The sequence below is a fragment of the Orycteropus afer genome, unplaced genomic scaffold (genome assembly GCF_000298275.1).
Source record: "Orycteropus afer afer isolate SDZICR_OR568_19922 unplaced genomic scaffold, OryAfe1.0 scaffold00111, whole genome shotgun sequence".
NCBI classification, from domain to species: domain Eukaryota; kingdom Metazoa; phylum Chordata; class Mammalia; order Tubulidentata; family Orycteropodidae; genus Orycteropus; species Orycteropus afer.
Genome location: NW_006921698.1, coordinates 7132751 through 7149896, shown reverse-complemented (window position 1 = coordinate 7149896; position 17146 = coordinate 7132751). Strand labels below are relative to the sequence as shown.

Here is a 17146-nt window from a genome sequence, read left to right as displayed (position 1 = left end):
AGATCTGTCCTGGAAAAAGTGCACCTGAAATGCTCCTTGGAAGTGAGAATGGCCAGATTTCGTCTCACCTATTTTGGTCATGTTGTCAGAAGGCACCATTCCCTGGAGGATATCATGCTCGGTAGGGTGGAGGGTCGACGAAAGAGGGAGACCTTCAACGAGATGAATTGACCCAGTGGCTGCGATGATGGGCTCAAGTATAGCAGGGATCATGGAGCTGGCGTGGGATTGGGCAGTGTTTCATTCTGCTGTGCATGGGGTTGCTATGAGTTGGAAACAACTCAACGGCACCTCACAACAACAATAACATGGGCAAAATGGGAGCTCTGGTGGTGTAGTGCCCAAGGCACTTGACTGCTAACCAGAAGGTTGGTGATTCAAACTCACCAGCCACTCCTCGGAAGGAAGGTTGTGCAATCTACTTCCGTAGTGATACCACCTCAGAAACCCAAGGAGGGGTCTCTATGAGTCAGATCTGACTTGATGGCAGTGAGTGTGTAGGGGCAAAATATTGAACGATGCAGGATACATCAAGAGAAGATGGGAGGAAGACACAGAGTCACTGTACCAAAAAGAATTGATTGATATTAGACCATTGTAGGAGATAGCCTGTGATCAAGAACCAGTGATGGTGAAGCAAGGAGTCCAACCTGCACGGAAGGCATTGGTGAAAACAAGGTTCCAGGAATTGACAGAATACCCATTCAGATGTTTCAACAATTGGATGCAACGCTGGACGTGCTCACTAGCATATACCAAGAAATTTGGAAGACAGTTACCTGGCCAGTACTGAAAGAGATAGATCCCTATTTGTACTCATTCCAAAGAAAGGTGATCCAACAGAATGCAGAAATTATCAAGCAGTATCATTAATATCACAAGCAAGTAAAATTTTGCTGAAGATAATTAAAAAATTGTTACAGCAATATATAACATGGAACTTCCAGAAATGCAAGCTAGATTCAGAAGAGGATACGGAAAGAGGGATGTCATTGTTGATGTTAGATGGATCTTAGCTGAAAGCAAAGAATACCAGAAAGACGTTTACTTGTGTGTTATTGACTATATAAAAGCCTTCAACTGTGTGGATCAAACAAATTATAGATAACATTGCAAAGAATGGGAATTCTAAAACACTCAATTTTGCTCATGAGGAGCCTGCACATAAACCAGGAGGCATTTGTTTGAACAGAAAGAAGTACTGCAGGGTTTAAAATCAGGTAGGGCATGTGTCAGAATTGTATCCTTTCACCATATTTACTTAACTTAATCTATATGCTGAGCAAATAATCTGAGAAGCTAGACTGTGTAGAAGAATGCTGCATCAGGATTGGAGGAAGACTCATGAACAGCCGGCAATATGCAGATGACACAAATTTGCTTGCTGAAAGTAAAGAGGACTTGAAGCATTTACTGGTGAAGATCAAAGACTACAGTCTTCAGTATAGATTACACCTCAAAGGAAACGAAGATTTTCAGAACTGGACCAATAAGTAAAATCATGATAAATGGAGAAAAGATTGAAGGTATCAAAGATTTCATCTTATGTGCATCCACAATCAACAGCCATGGAAGCAGCAGTCAGGAAATTCGATGTCATACTGCTGCAGTAGGCAAATCTGCTGCAAAAGACCTCTTTAAATTGTTGAAGAGCAAAGTTGTCACTTAGAAGACATTTTCAGAGACACTTTGAAGATGCACCTAACCCAAGCTATGGTATTTTCAATTGCCTCATGCATGTGAAAACTGTACAATGAATAAGGAAGACCAAAGAAGAATTGATGCTTTTGAGTTGTGGTGTTGGTGAAGAATACTGAGAGTACCATGGACTGCCAGAAGAATGAACAATTTTTTTCTGGGAAGAGTGCAGCTGAAATGCTCCTTGGAAGTGAAAGTGGCCAGACGTCTCACCTACTTTGGTCATATTATCATTCCCTGAAGAAGGATTTCATGCTTGGTGAAGTGTAGGGTCAGAGAAAAAGAAGACCCTCAATGGATGAATTGACACAGTGGTTGCAAAAATTGGCTCAGGCATACCAGGGATTGTGAGAATAGCGCAGGACCAGACAGTGTTTCATTTTGCTGTACACAGGGTTGCTATTAGTCAGAATTATCTCAACAGCACCTAACAGCAACAACATGAACTGCTAGAAAAATCAACAAATCTGTCTTGAAGGAAGTACAGCTGGATTGTTTCTTAGAAGGGAGAAATGGCAAGACTTCATCTCTTGTACTTTAGTCTTGTCAGAAGGGACCAATCCTGGAGAAGGATATCATGCTTGATAAAGTTGTTGTTGTTATGTGCCATCTAGTTGGACCCAACTCATAGCGACCCCTCCTTGGGTTTCCAAGGCAGTATCACTACGGAAGTAGATTGCCCAGCCTTCCTTCTGAAGAGTGGCTGGGTGTGAACCACCAGCCTTCTGGTTAGCAGTCAACTGCTTTAGCCACTACACCACCAGAGCTCATGATAAAGTTGAGGGTTAGTGAAAAAATAGAAGACCCCCAGCAAGATGGATTGACACAGTGGCTGTGGTGATGGGTTAAAGCATGGTGGTGATTGTGAGAATGGAACAGGACCTGATAGTGTTCCGTTCCTTTGTGCATAAGGTTACTGTGAGTCAGAATCAATGTGACAGTGCCTAACAACAACAACAAGATTAACAAAAGAGAGTGGCTGCATAATAATTAATGTTTTAATAAGTTTGGCTAAGTAAACAATTTTGACATAAGAGACTTTATTATAAAATCACTAATACACTTTCACGTTAGTTTTAACCTCTCCTGTATACTATTACTTTTTCTTTTATCAGTCCCATTTTAATTGCGCATGTTTTTAAGCTTTTTTCAACTTTACCTTTCTCTTTACCCATGGGAATCATGTAGAAAATTTTGATAGTCTTGTAGATTTTTTTTTTAATGAAAAACTCATTTATTACAGGAATCAGAACATACTATGTCACTGTTACCTGTTAACATTGAGTATAGTGATAAAATTGAATTTTGTATGAATTTTCTACTTACAAGCACTTCTGTGAAAATTAATACTACAGTGGTACTGTTATGATCTGAACAGGAACGAGTTCAAAAGACCTTTCCTCATCCAATTGATAAATGGGCTATTGCTGATGCACAATCTGCCATAGAGAAACGGAAACGAAGAAATCCTCTCTTACTGCCTGTGGACAAAATTCATCCTTCATTGAAGGTAATTAAAAAAATGAAATATTGGGGGAGGTTCTTTATAACAAGGATACTTTGTTTATGTAGTATAAATATATTTAAGGAGCCCAGGTGGCACAGTAGTTAAAAGAACTTGGCTACTAATTCAAAGATTGACAGTTTGAACCCACTAGAGGCTCTGTGGGAGACAGATTTAGCAGTCTACTTCCTTAATTACAGCCCTATGGGCCTGTTCTCCTCTATCCTGTAGGGTTGCTATGAGTTGGAATTCAAATGATGTCAACAGGTTTTTATTTGTGTATTTATATAGTATTTACATAGCATAATCAGTGTGTGTATGTGTGTTTGTAGGTGTGTATCTATATACATATACATGCATTTATATGTATATCCTAATGTTTACACAAAGTAAAGATTAATATATTCTGATAAAATCAGTTTGCCTTTCAAATATATTAAAAGTTAATGGTACTAGTAATGCATCTTTGTGGTATCTTCCGATGACTGCTACCTCTCTGATTTCATTGTAGTAGATCATGATTCTTAACCTTTTTGTTGTTTAAGAAAATACATGTGAAAAGCTACTGTGAGTTCAGAGCTATTTTAAAATTAATCCTTATTTATCATGGATACCTTTATATACATTTGAAAAGTAATTGAGGGTGTGCTATATAGTCTATATTAAATACTTGTACATGGATTTGAAGACCCTTTTGTAGCAATTTCAAGAATATCCTGTCCCCCACACACATCTTCCCCTCAGTAGAAACCACAGCAATTATGGAATACTAGTTAAAGAAATAGGAACTCTGGTGGCACAGTGCGTGAGGCACTTGACTGCCCATCAGCCACTCCTCGGAAGAAAGATTTGGCAATCTACTTCCGTGGCGGTACCACCTCAGAAACCCAAGGAGGGGTTGCTGTGAGTCGAATTGACTCAACAGCAGTGAGTTTGGTTTTGTTTTGTTTGGTTAAAGAAATACCTTTAAAAATAGCAGATATGTATTAAATTAGTTTTTCGATAGTTTATTAAGTAGCTTTTAGCAAAGTCCAGCCTAAGATTTCTATGTTAGAATCAATTATCTATTTTTGTTTTTCATCAAAGACAGATTTGCTAAATTCTTTCCTTCTTTAAAAAAAAAAAAAAAAAGCCCCTGATGCTGGGACCATAGGTTCATTTTATATCTTAGGATACCCATAAGTTTAAACATTTGATTTACAGAAAGTCCTTTGTAAGCAAAAATATTAAGTAGTGATTTTTAAGTATTTAACTGATACTTGACAATACCGTTGACCCCAATTAAATTACTTATTTTTCCACAGGAAGTATTAGGATACAAAGTAGACTACCATGTCTCCTTATATATTGTGGCTGTACTAGAGTATATCTCAGCTGATATTTTGAAACTGGCTGGTAATTATGTTTTTAATATCCGTCATTATGAAATATCTCAGCAGGACATTAAAGTGTCAATGTGCGCAGATAAGGTAGGTGTGAAAAGATATTTAAACATAATTTTAATAATAGTGAGTAGATGTCAGTTCTGCTATTTTTTTTTTACATAATTATTAATTTTTATAATTCATGGTATTGGGAGAAGGGAAGACACTGGCTTTGCAGACTAAACATGGGGAGTGGGAGTGGTGTTATTTGGTGGCAAGAGGTGGTTGCATGGAGCAGGTAATGAGAAGGAGAAGGGTTTGAGAGTGAGATGAAGCTAAGAAGTAGGTTGGGATCAGATTATCAATTGCCTTTATCATAAGGAAATTAGAATTTTTATGCTGATAGCAATCAAAATCTAGCATCAGTTTTATATAGGGTATGACACAGACTTTTTTTAAAATTTTTATTGTGATCTGTGTGAAAGTTTTCAGAAGAAATTAATTTTCCATACAGCAGTTCATAAACATTTTGTCTTATGACATTGACTACAATTCCCCACAATTTAACAGTTCTCTTCCCACTTCCTCCCCGTAGTTACCTCTTCCCTGTGCCCTTACCTCCATTCACTCCAACCCCCCAAGCTGTCTCCGTGTGCAAACATTGCCCTTCTGTTCTCCCGTAATTGATTGCTCCAAGTAGTGTATCTATCTGATGTAGATGATCACCCCATCTGTTGTTTGGCTGGAAGCCAAAACAGTTCCAGACCTGAAAGGTGGCTAGGGGCCATAGTCTCAGGGGTCTCACCAAACTCTATCAGACCAGCAAACCTGGATAAACTTGTTTTTAGGAACAAAATTTTGGAATGGGATTGTAAAGACGGTGGCAAGGGGATCAAATTATAAAACTAACATATCTTTGTAAGAGATAATTTTTTAAAGTGTAGAGTGAGATGGTTAGAACTAACCAGATTTAAGAAATATTTCTGAGTTGGAGTTAACAGGATTTGATGATTCATTTGTTTTAAGAGAGAAGATAGAGAAGTGATAAATTTAGGGTAGTAAGCTTTTTAGTTATGAAGACTACTCAAGTAAGTAATGCTATTAGTGGGTAGAGCGTACATATATATATAGGTTTGATCAGACAGGGAGCTATCTAGCAAGCCTTGGGTAAAACTTGTCTGGAGTCCAGAAAGATGCTGAGTCTAGAAATATTTAGGAATCATCACATAGATAGTAGTTGCAAGTCATCCAAGTGGATGAGCTCACTCTAAGACAAAGTATAGTAGATGTTAGTGAATAGGACCTCTAGATTTGTTTCTTAAAATTTTAAATTGTTTATCTTCTATTTATATTTATAAATCAAAAATTTCACTTGAAAATCTAGATTTCAGACTTGCCTTAAAAAAAGAAATTCAAGAGGCCTGAGATAAATTTGCTGGCATTGAATGAATAGTTGTTATTTTTCTTTAGGTGATAGAATCTACATTGCTCATTACATTACTTTAATGTTATGTATCTCACCCCTGTATTATTTGAATTCAAGACTTTTGGTATTGTGTGACCAGAAGCCCCAAACTGGAGCCCTGAGTGGATGATAGAGAAGAAAACACAGAATGGTATTTTAGAACCCTAGGGAAGAGAAAGTTTTAGGAAGTAGAGACTGGTCGGTTGTGTCAAAAACTAGTAAAAACAAGTAAGGCTATAAAGTAAGCCATTATACTTTGCATTAGAATCATTAGTGAGAGCAGATTCAATAGAATAACAGGCTTCAGAAGTAAATGAAAGTATGAAGTTAGAGATAGCAAGTATAGCTTACCTTAAAACTAGAGAACAGTAGCACTTCTGTGTGTATTTATGTATCCTGCCTTCCATTATTGTGCGAGTCTGTTCAATATATTGTTTTATCAGCTAGCTTCTTGTTCAGTTACATTAGCTTCTTTACATGTCTTCTCCTTTTCTTGCTTACTTTGAAGACCAGGAAAGCAGGGTCCGTGTCTTTCCTGTTCATTACTGTATTTTACCAACATCTGGCACCATTTCTGGTGGTTAGTAGATGTTGTTCAGAATGAACGAATGTTAGTATCTCTTACTGTGTTGTCAGAATTTCCTCTCATCTCTCTGAAATTGTTTCACTTCTGGAGCTTCCTTTTTGGAATTATACCTTATCTTTTTTCTTGAACTCTAAGAAAGTCGGTTTCAGTAAGTCTTGGATATACAATTAACTAGGCCTGTTTTTTTCCCCAACTATTATGAGTTCTGAAATCTGTGGTCACCTTTTTCCTGTTGCTTTTCATTTATAACTAGTGCTTGCCTATTGGTTGACTTAAGTCCAAAGTAGCAGTCTTTCCTATTTTGTGAAAGGAGAAATTGTCATACATTAATTTAAGAATCTGTGGGATGTTTGGTTTTAGCAAATGAATATAATTAGCAGTTGTTGGTATAGTAAGTATGCATCAGAAAGCATCACACTGCTATCTATTATATGCTTCTATAGTAGTATCACTTCTTTTCTCCATTTAACTCTACCCAAGTGCATATTACCATCCATGGAGTAGAGTATAAGGAGCTGCCATATTGAATGCCTACTATTTACCAGATATCGTAATATGTACCTTTTATACATTGCATCATTGAATTCTTCTGTCAGTTACGTTTTACATATAAGGAAGCTGAGTTTCAAAAAGGATAAAGCTCTGGTAGCGTAAGAGCTCTGGTGGCATAGTGCCTAAGGCACTTGACTGCTAACCAGAAGGCTGGCGCTTCAAACCCACCAGCTACTCCTTGGGAGGAAGGTTGGGCAAGCTACTTCCGTAGTGATACCACCTCGGAAACCCAAGGAGGGGTTGCTATGAGTCAGGTCTGACTCGACAGCACGTAACAACAACAATAGTCACAGATGAGTAAGTAGCTGACCTGGGATTTTGGCTTAGGTGATGGTTTACCAAAGGTATGATGTTTTTCACATGTGTATACATAGGAGCTCTGGTAGCATAGTGCCTAAGGCACTTGACTGCTAACCAGAAGCCTGGCGGTTCAAACCCACCAGCCACTCCTCGGAAGGAACGTTGGGCAATCTACTTCCGTAGTGATACCGCCTCGGAAACCCAAGGAGGGGTCACTATGAGTCGGGTCTGACTCGACGGCACATAACAACAACAACAACATATATTATACACAAGGACACACATATATGTGTACACATATACATGTGTGAGCATCTGCCCACATACACTTCTCAGAATTAGGTTTATCTGATTCCAAAAATATTTATTTTGTCATATCTAGTTTTACTTTATCATTTTTCCCCTTCACCTTTTTATTTTTCTCTTATTCTGAGTTTTCTCATATAAATTAGCCTGAATTATAATTCAAAGTACCTTGAGACAGATTTATAAAAGTAAGGAAAATGCTTATACATTACTGATTTATATTTCTTAGGTTTTGATGGACATGTTTGATCAGGATGACATAGGTTTGGTTTCTCTCTGTGAAGATGAGCCTAGTTCTTCAGGAGAATTGAACTACTATGACCTCATCAGAACTGAAATTGCAGAAGAAAGACAGTATTTACGGGAACTTAATATGATCATAAAAGTATTTCGAGAAGCCTTCCTTTCTGACAGAAAGCTGTTTAAACCTTCTGTAAGTACTTTTTTGTGCTCGAAATTGTATTTGAATTGTACCCCAAAAAGACATATACACATATTGCAGTTTAAAATTATAAATATTAACTTTATATACTGTATATGTATGTAAAACAAAAATATTCTTTAATGTGGCGTAGTGCCTAAGGCATTTGACTGCTAACCAGAAGACTGGTGGTTCAAACCCACCAACCACTTCTCAGAAGGAAGATGGGGCAATCTACTTCTGTAGAGGTACCACCTTGGAAACCCAAGGATGGGTTGCTGTGAGTTGGACTCAACTCAACAGCAGTGAGTTTGATTTTTGAGTTTTGTGGGTTTTAAAAATACATGAATTATTATACTGATGTAATAAATGTGGTGACAGTGGAAATTAGACAAAATTAGAAAGAGGGATTACACTGTCATGAAATATGCTATGCAGTGTCTAAGATTTATAGTCATTGATTTGGAGGTGATGAAAACAACACAGAGTCTAAAGAAGAAAGCCCTATACTTTTTCTTGTCTTTTTGGTAAGTTCTTTATGATAATAGTTTATAGTTTTAACAATGGAATTTGTAAACATAAAACTTTGTGCAGAGTGCCACAAAAACAAAAGCAGAGCTCCTCTTTCTAGAAAGGAGATGGGGGTAGGCTGAGTAGGATGGGATCCAGGGAACCTTGTCCATGTTGCTTTTACTTCTGTAATTTCCAGAATTAATTCCAAACAATCCAACTAGACAAATACTGTCTTTGAAAAAGGTTTTTCTTTTTCTTTTCTCCTTTTATTGCATAATTTATTTTTCCTTAAATATGTGTGTATCTGCCCTTCACTTTTGAAATACTCAGCCGTCAGCTTATGTAATCTTCCACCTCCTGACTTCTTCTCCCAAACAACTATTACATGAGTTCTGTGATGCTCAGATACAGGTGGCTCAGTGCTTCAGATTAGAAACTGGGTTAGCTTTTCTTGTTCTTTTCCAAACGAATGAGTCATTGATAGTTTAAGGTGTTTTAATTGGCTTTTATCCTTTTTCTTTTTATATATGTTTAGGTTAACAGTGTTGATAAATGACTCCCACTGGATATACTGCCTTAAGTAGTTAGCATTTTATGTTTTATAAAGTATGTCCTATACTATTTGACCCCTATAGCAATCCTGTGAGAGAAGTAAAATCAGTTGCTCTTGAGTTGATTCAGACTCATAGTAACCCCATGTGTGTCAGTAGAACGATGCTCCGTAGGGTTTTCAATAGCTGATTTTTCAAAGTAGATTGCCAGACCTTTCTTCTGAGGCATCTCTGGGTAGACTTGGACTCTAATTTTTTTTTATTAGTAGCTGAGCACATTAACCATTTGCACCATTCAGGGACTGTAACATAGGTATGGCAGGTATTACTAGTATCATCTCTATCTTACAGGTGAGGAAATTGACACAAAATGGTTATCACTTGACCAAATTAATTCTATAGCTTGAGCTTGAATTTGGGTTCTTTTTTGCTAGTGTGTTATTGAGTTTTGGGTTTTATCTGCAGTGGTATGAAGAATAAAAATGTTGCAAATGGTGGTAGCTAATATTACCTCCTTTGCCTTTCCATTGTGCATCAGTTTACATACCTCAAGAATTAATTTTTACAAGTTCCTTTTCACTGAATTAGTGCTGACTTGACAGAAAATTTCTGTTATAATACTGAGTGGGTCAAGAGAAAAAAAAATAAGATTTCTTTTTCCTCTGTCAGTGTCTATAATTTTTTGGTTATAGACAAGGCTATGAACTTTTTGAAGTAAAGACCATCTGACATCAGAGCATAGTGCTTAGCAAATATAAGATGAAGAAATGCATGACTTAAGAGTGATCTTAATCTACTCCTGTAGGCCCTACTCCTGTGTCTTCAAAAAAGTTCACATTTATGGAGGACCTAATATGTGCTGAGCATGTTGTAGAAATAATCTGATTTAATCCTCATAAGAACCCTATGAGGATAGGTATTAGTATACCAGTGGTGTGACCCTAAGCAAATTACTTACCTGTTGGAATGATTATAGTACTTCAGGTTGTTAGGAGGTTACACTACAAGTGCATGGAATAGTACCTGAAATATGGTAAGTGCTTAACAAATGTTAGCTGTTATTGTCATCATCATCTTATCTGAGGGTCATTCATCTAGCAAATGGTAGAGCAAATTCAAACTCAGGTCTCATCAGGCTCCAAAGCCTGTGATGTCTCCATTATAAAATGCTAGGGTGAATAATAGTTGGCTATAACCTGGGTAGTTAGATGATCTGTTTGTGTCCAGAGGACTTGAACCTGCCTCTCAGCTCTAATTCACACATGAGAGCTTGACTGAAGTATTTAATTCTACCTCAGATTCAGGAGACTGACCTCATATTGTGAAACCATAATGTTTCTGGGATCTTTACTCTGATCCCAGCTGTTGTCATTAATTCTGTAAGACCTTGATCAAATCTTTTAGCATCTTAGCCAGTTCTAAAACACTAAGGTCTCATGATTCTTTATGTAAAGAATTGGCTACAATCATCTACAAAATGAACTCTTAGAATTATTAGAAAAAACTTTCTGGAATTTATATTGTCAGTATTTTATTGTCTGTAATCCAAGGGATTTTTAATTTCCCTTCCTTATTCATGATTGACTTTATGTCTTGGAAAATATTGGTGTGAGATTGATGAAAATATATTCTTAACACTTATATCATTGCTTTTACCTAATAATTAGAAGTTCTTTTGTGGTAAAATATAGATAACAAAATATTTGCCATTTTAACCATTGTAAATGTATAATTCTGTAATATTAATTACATTCACTATGTAGTACAACCATCATCACTATTAATTTCCAAAAGTTTTATATCACCCCAAACAGAAAATTAATACTCATTAAACAATAACTTCCCATTTCCCATTTCCCCTAGCCCCTGGTACCAAGAATAAGCTTTTAACTCTATGCATTTACTTATTATAGATATCTCATATAAGTGGGATTATATAATATTTGTCCTTTCGTGTTTCACTTATTTCACACAGCATGTTTTCAAGTTTCAACCATGTTGTAGCATGTATCAGAACTTCTCTTTAAAGCTGAATAATATTCTATTGTTAGTATTTACCACATTTTACTAATCCATTCATCTGTGTATGAACTCTTGGGTTGTTTTCACCTTTTGGATATTGTGCAATGAACATTGGTGTACAGGTATATGTTTCAAGTCCCTGCTTTTAATTCTTTTGGGTATATACCTAAAAGTGGAATTACTGGGTCTTGGGGTAATTCTGTGCTAATCTTTTTGTGGAACCCCTAAAGTATTCTCCACAGTGGCTACCCTATTTTACGTTCCCACCAGCAGTACACAAAGGTTCAATTTCTTTACATTTTCCCCAATACCTGTTATTTTCTGTTTCTCTGATAATAGCCATCCTAAACCAAAAACCAAATGAAACCCACTGCTGTTGCATAAGTTTTGACTTACAGTAACCCTTCAGGATAGAATAGAATTACCCATAGGTTTCTAAGGCTGTATATCTTTGCAGAAACAGACTGCCTCATCTTTTTCCTGTGGAGCAGTTGGGGGGTTTGAACTGCCAACTTTTTGGTTAGCAGCTGAATGCTTTAACTACCAGAGCTCCTCATAGCCATCCCAGTGGATATGAAGTGGCATCTCATTGTGGTTTTGATCTGTATTTCTCTAGTGACTAATGACATGGAGCATTTTGTGTGTATGTGTGTGTGTGTGTGTGTACACACGTGTGCATGCACTCATTGGGCATTTGTATATCTTCTTTGGAGATACATACCCTTTATTATTGTTTTGTTATGATTTGGGTAAAAGCTTACAGAAGAAATTCATTTTCCAATTAACAGTTCATACACATTTCATTTCATGACATTGATTGCAAACCCCATAATGTAACAGCTCTTCCTATTCCTTCCCTGTGGTTACCTTTTACTTGTGTCCTTCTTTCCTATACATTCCTTCCAGAAGGTAGGAATAAGCTCAGAGGAGCTATTTCCTTGTGCAAATGCTGCCCTTCTGATCTTCCATGATTGATGGTTCTAAGGAGTATACCTACCTGGTGTAAATGCTCACCTTGTAGGCCTGTCTATTGTTTGGCTGGAAGCCATGTGAGTGAGTTTAATTACAGGCCCAAAAGATGACTAATGGCCATAGCCTCAGGGGTTTCACTAGGCTCTATCAGACTACTAAGCCTGGTCTTTTTTTTTTTTTAATTTTTAGTTTTGTTCTACATTTTTCTCCCACTCTATCCAGGATCTCCTAATCTGATCTCTTTCTGAGTGATTGACAGTCATAGCTAGGCACCATTTATTTCTTCTGGTCTCAGGGTTATATAGGCTGAGGTTCACATGGTCTACTAGTCCTTTAGAGTAATTGTGTCTATGTATCTTTGATTTTCTTTGTTCTTCTTCGCTCCACATGAGGAGAGACAAGTTGTTGCATCTTAGATGGACACTTGCAAGCTTTTAAGACCCCAGTTGCTACTCACCAAAGTAGGGTGTAGAACAATGTTTTATGTAGTATGTTCTGCCAGTTGAGCTTGATGTCCCCTGTGACCATTGTCCTGAGACTGCAGGCCAAGCGACTCACTCCCTGAGGGTGTTTGGCAGGGGCTAAGAAATTATCATAACTTTGTCCCCGTTAGCTCTATTATATAGATAGAAATTCTTACAGCATATACAAATACATATGTAGAAATATCATCTGCCAAACTTATATGTGGTCATGGTATATTATCTTTAGCTTAGCCATACCTAATCATTTAGCTTGTCTACCTATGTATCCACGTGTAGATTAATGTTTGCTACTACTGATAATGCAGTATTGTGTGTGTAAAAGTATTTACCTTTGTTGTTTGTACCTCATGTGTACTTCTCTGTGTCTTCCTTTACCTTAGTGTTATTGTGTTGGTCACTTGCTTCTGATATATTGTCTTTCCCTTCACCCAGATCACTACTTGTCTCTTACCTATCTAGCAGCTTTCCCTCCCCTCTCTTCCCAACCCTAGTAATTAACAAAGTTTCCTTGACTTTTTACAATAGCGGACTCATACAATATTTGTCCTTCTCTGATTGACTTATTTCACTCAGCATAATGTCCTCCAAGTTCATCCATGTTATGATGTGTTTTTGTGGATTCTTCATTTTTCTGTGGTTTTGCGTAGTATTCCATTGTGTGTTACATACCATAGCTTGGTTATCAGTTCATCTGTTGATGGACCCTTAGGCTGTTTCCATTTCTATACTATTGTAAATAGTGCTTTGATGAACATGGGTGTGCATATCTCTGTTTGTGTCCTGGCTCTTTCTTCTTGAGGATTTATACCTAGTAGTGTGCTTGGTGGATCAAATGGTATTTCTATTTCCAACTTTTTAAGGAAGTGCCATACCATTTTCCACAGTGCTTGTATCATTTTACATCCCACTAGCAGTGTATGAGAGTCCCAGTATCTCCATATCCTCACCAGCATTTGTTGTTTTCTATCTTGTTGAATTTTGCTATTTTTGCTGGGATGATATGGTATCTTGTTGTTTTGATTTGCATCTCTCCAATAGTTATGATTGTGAGCATTTCTTCACATGTTTCTTGGCCATCTGAATATTTTCTTTGGTGAAGTGTCTGTTCATGTTTTCTGCCCATTTTTTAATTGGGTTGTCTTTTTGTTGTTGCGTAGGAGCTCTGGTAGCATAGTGGCTAAGACACTTGACTGCTAACCAGAAGGATGGCGGTTCAAATCCACCAGCCACTCCTCGGAAGAAAGAATGGACAATCTACTTCCATAGTGATACTGCCTCGGAAACTCAAGGAGGGATCGCTATGAGTCGGGTCCGACTTGATGGCACATAACAACAACAGCAACAGGAGTTATTTGTATAATTAATAAATTTCAAGCAAAATTTTCAACCTTTCTCTCTTTTTATTTATTTATTTTTTTCCAGGATATTGAAAAGATTTTCAGTAACATTTCAGATATCCATGAATTGACTGTGAAACTTTTAGGCTTGATTGAAGACACAGTTGAAATGACTGATGAAAGCAGTCCTCATCCCTTAGCTGGCAGCTGTTTTGAAGATTTGGCAGAAGTAAGTTTACAAAACTCCTTTACATTCTCATTAAAGTCCTAAGTACTGTATTAAGGTGTTGAGTAAGGTATTCTATGTGCAGATTATAAGATACTTAAGTCTAGTATGGGGGCAGAGGCTGTTCAGTGGTAGAATTCTTGCTTTCCATACTCTGGAGACTTGGGTTGGACTTCCACCCAGTGCTGTCAGACACAGCTACCACCTGAGCTTGTACATTGCTCTGATGTTGAACAGGTTTCAGTGGTGCTTCCAAGCTAAAATGGACTGGGTGGAAAGGTCTGGACATCTCCTTCTGAAAATCAGCCAGTGAAAACTATAAATCATAGTGGTCCATTGTGCATGGGGCTGACTTGAAAGCAGCCAACAATAACAACAGGCTACTATAAAAACACTTTGGATTTAATCAATAGGAAACTAAAATTACATTGTCTGTATGGTGAAGATCCCTGGGTGGTACACTTTGCACTCAACTGTTAATCTGAAGGTTGACAATTCGAACTCACCCAACACCAATCAATGCAAAAGAAATTCTTGGTAATCTGCTTCTAATGGGAAAAAAATAGTACCATCACGAACTATAAGTATTATTCTAATCATTTTTGTTGGTCTAATGGGAAAAAATAACATCACATTGTTCTTTAATTTTGCTCTTCTTTTGGGGGGGGAAAAAAAAGCTAATGATGTTGGCCGTCTGTGCATATACATTAGCCATTTTTATTTTATTTTTCTTGGAAAACAGCCTAAATTGGTAAGCCTAATGAAAATTTCAAATCCCAGGCTTCTAGTATTAATAAGTGTACTTTTCATGTACTGGGAGTAAATATGCGTAAGCATTAAAACAGTTTCATAAATGGTGACCACAAATTAGTGACCTGTTTTGAGATCAGTGGTTTCATGTCATCTATTGTTGAAGTTTGTCTGTACATTTTAGAAGAATTTTCTAGGTGTAAAAATAGTTATTATTTGTCTCTGAAATGTAAGAAGCAAAATGTTCCAAAATCTAGTTGAGGATTTGGATAAAAACTCGCCATTACAACATTAATATAATGTCCTTTTAAACTTAACAAGTTTTCTTTTTTAAAAAAAAATAGGAGCAAGCATTTGATCCTTATGAAACATTATCACAGGACATTCTTTCACCAAAGTTTAATGAACATTTCAGTAAGTTGATGGCCAGACCTGTAGTTGCTCTACACTTTCAGGTAAGCTTAAATTGAATGTTCCTTTTTTTTTAAAAAAAAAAAGAGCAAGTAAAGAAATATTCCACCATTTTATTCTTCAAATATCTGTAATTAAGGAACTCTTTTTTGAAGCAAGTGAAGGAATAATTCACCATATAATCCTTCAAATTCTGTTAACTCTAAGCCTCTTTTTAGATTGTCTTTTGCTTTCTGCCTTGAGTTCTTTCAGTCTCTCTTTAATATAGAAATCTTTTGTAGTACAGTGTCACAAACTCTGATTGACCAGAATAATCTGGCACATTCTAGATCTAGGACAGAGATGAATCTGGAGAGCGCTTAAGATCTTATTTTGCCTACCAGGGAAAGAACTGAGAAATGATAAGGAATGGAGAGAATAGCTTTATGTATACTCATACTGCTTTCTTTATTAGGCCTACAGTTTATGGGAGATAAGTACTCTGTTGAAGTGGAGTATGCAAGTTAATTAGTTCAATAATACAATTAGTTAATGTGAAAATGAGTGGAGAGAGATAAATGAAATCTATGTTTTCACTCTCTAACACTTAGAACAAAGGTTAGCTGAGGTAAGTGATGCTTGACCACTGTAGAAACATCCTGCATCTATACTGGTTCTTCCCCCTCAATATATGAATATGCTTACATCTTTACTGTCAAACAAACAAACCTTTCCTCACTGATCCTCTTTGGTTACTCCCCTTTCATTTTTTCCCTTTGCAGCCAATTGTCTTTGGATTCTTTTTATCATTCTTCATCAGACTGTTACTATTTGTATTGTATCCAGGATATAACACTAAAAACTACCCTTGACAATTAACCCAGTTCCCAAATCCAGTGGATGTTTTTATTTCATATTTATAGTTGCAGCATTTGTTAATCCTCCTCTTGTCCCTTGTCTTTCATGGTACTATTTTCTCCTAGTTTTCATCTTCCCTAATTTCTTATTTTTAGCCTCATGAATTGTAGGTATTTTCCAACTTCTGTTACCAACTTGTTTTCCTGTTCCTCTGTGCTCTCCTTGGGTGCCTTTATTTTACTCTTTGTTTAAGCTACTGCTTTTATGCTGGTGACTCCTATTTATATCTCTAGGCCCTAGCTTTTGAGCACTGGATGTGAGTGTGTGTGTGTGTGTGTGTACACATTTCCACATAATCAGCTGCCCATTCAGCCCATTCACATGAATGTCTCACAGGTACTTAAAAACATGTTCAAAATGGACCTCACCATCTTTTCTTTGTCTTCTTTTCTGGGAATTCCCATTATCATCACCTTCTACTTCTACTCAGTTCTCAAAAACTTGTCAACATGGAATAAAAATTACACCTAATTCTGAAATTTACCTTAAGCAAAGAATATACATATTTAAAAAAAGTAAGATCTTACATATTTATATAAACATTAGTTATATAGGACAGTCTGCGTACATGATCTTTGCTTACTCATTAAAAGCACAACAGATTTTTTGCTTTATTCCTATTTCAGAAGGAATTCTTGCTGTGGGATTTGAATGTTTACAGACAGTATAAGCTGTTATCTTAAATGTTTCGGTGAATTAAAGAGTTAGATAAAACACCTTCAGGCAAAACTCACTTATGCTATACTCAAACCAAACTGACTGCCATTGAGTCAATTCTGACTCATA

The 17146-nt window shown here is 36.8% G+C and overlaps 1 protein-coding gene across 1 annotated transcript in view; it reads left to right on the top strand.

Annotated features, from left to right (window-relative positions):
• SOS2 (SOS Ras/Rho guanine nucleotide exchange factor 2) overlaps positions 1 to 17146 on the top strand; it is a 158288-nt gene that overhangs the window by 69858 nt on the left and 71284 nt on the right. Inside the window, exons 3-7 of the mRNA XM_007943684.2 lie at positions 3077 to 3208; positions 4507 to 4671; positions 8005 to 8208; positions 14162 to 14305; positions 15397 to 15507. Coding sequence (XP_007941875.1) covers positions 3077 to 3208; positions 4507 to 4671; positions 8005 to 8208; positions 14162 to 14305; positions 15397 to 15507 — 756 coding nt within the window. The remainder of the gene's footprint in view (positions 1 to 3076; positions 3209 to 4506; positions 4672 to 8004; positions 8209 to 14161; positions 14306 to 15396; positions 15508 to 17146) is intronic.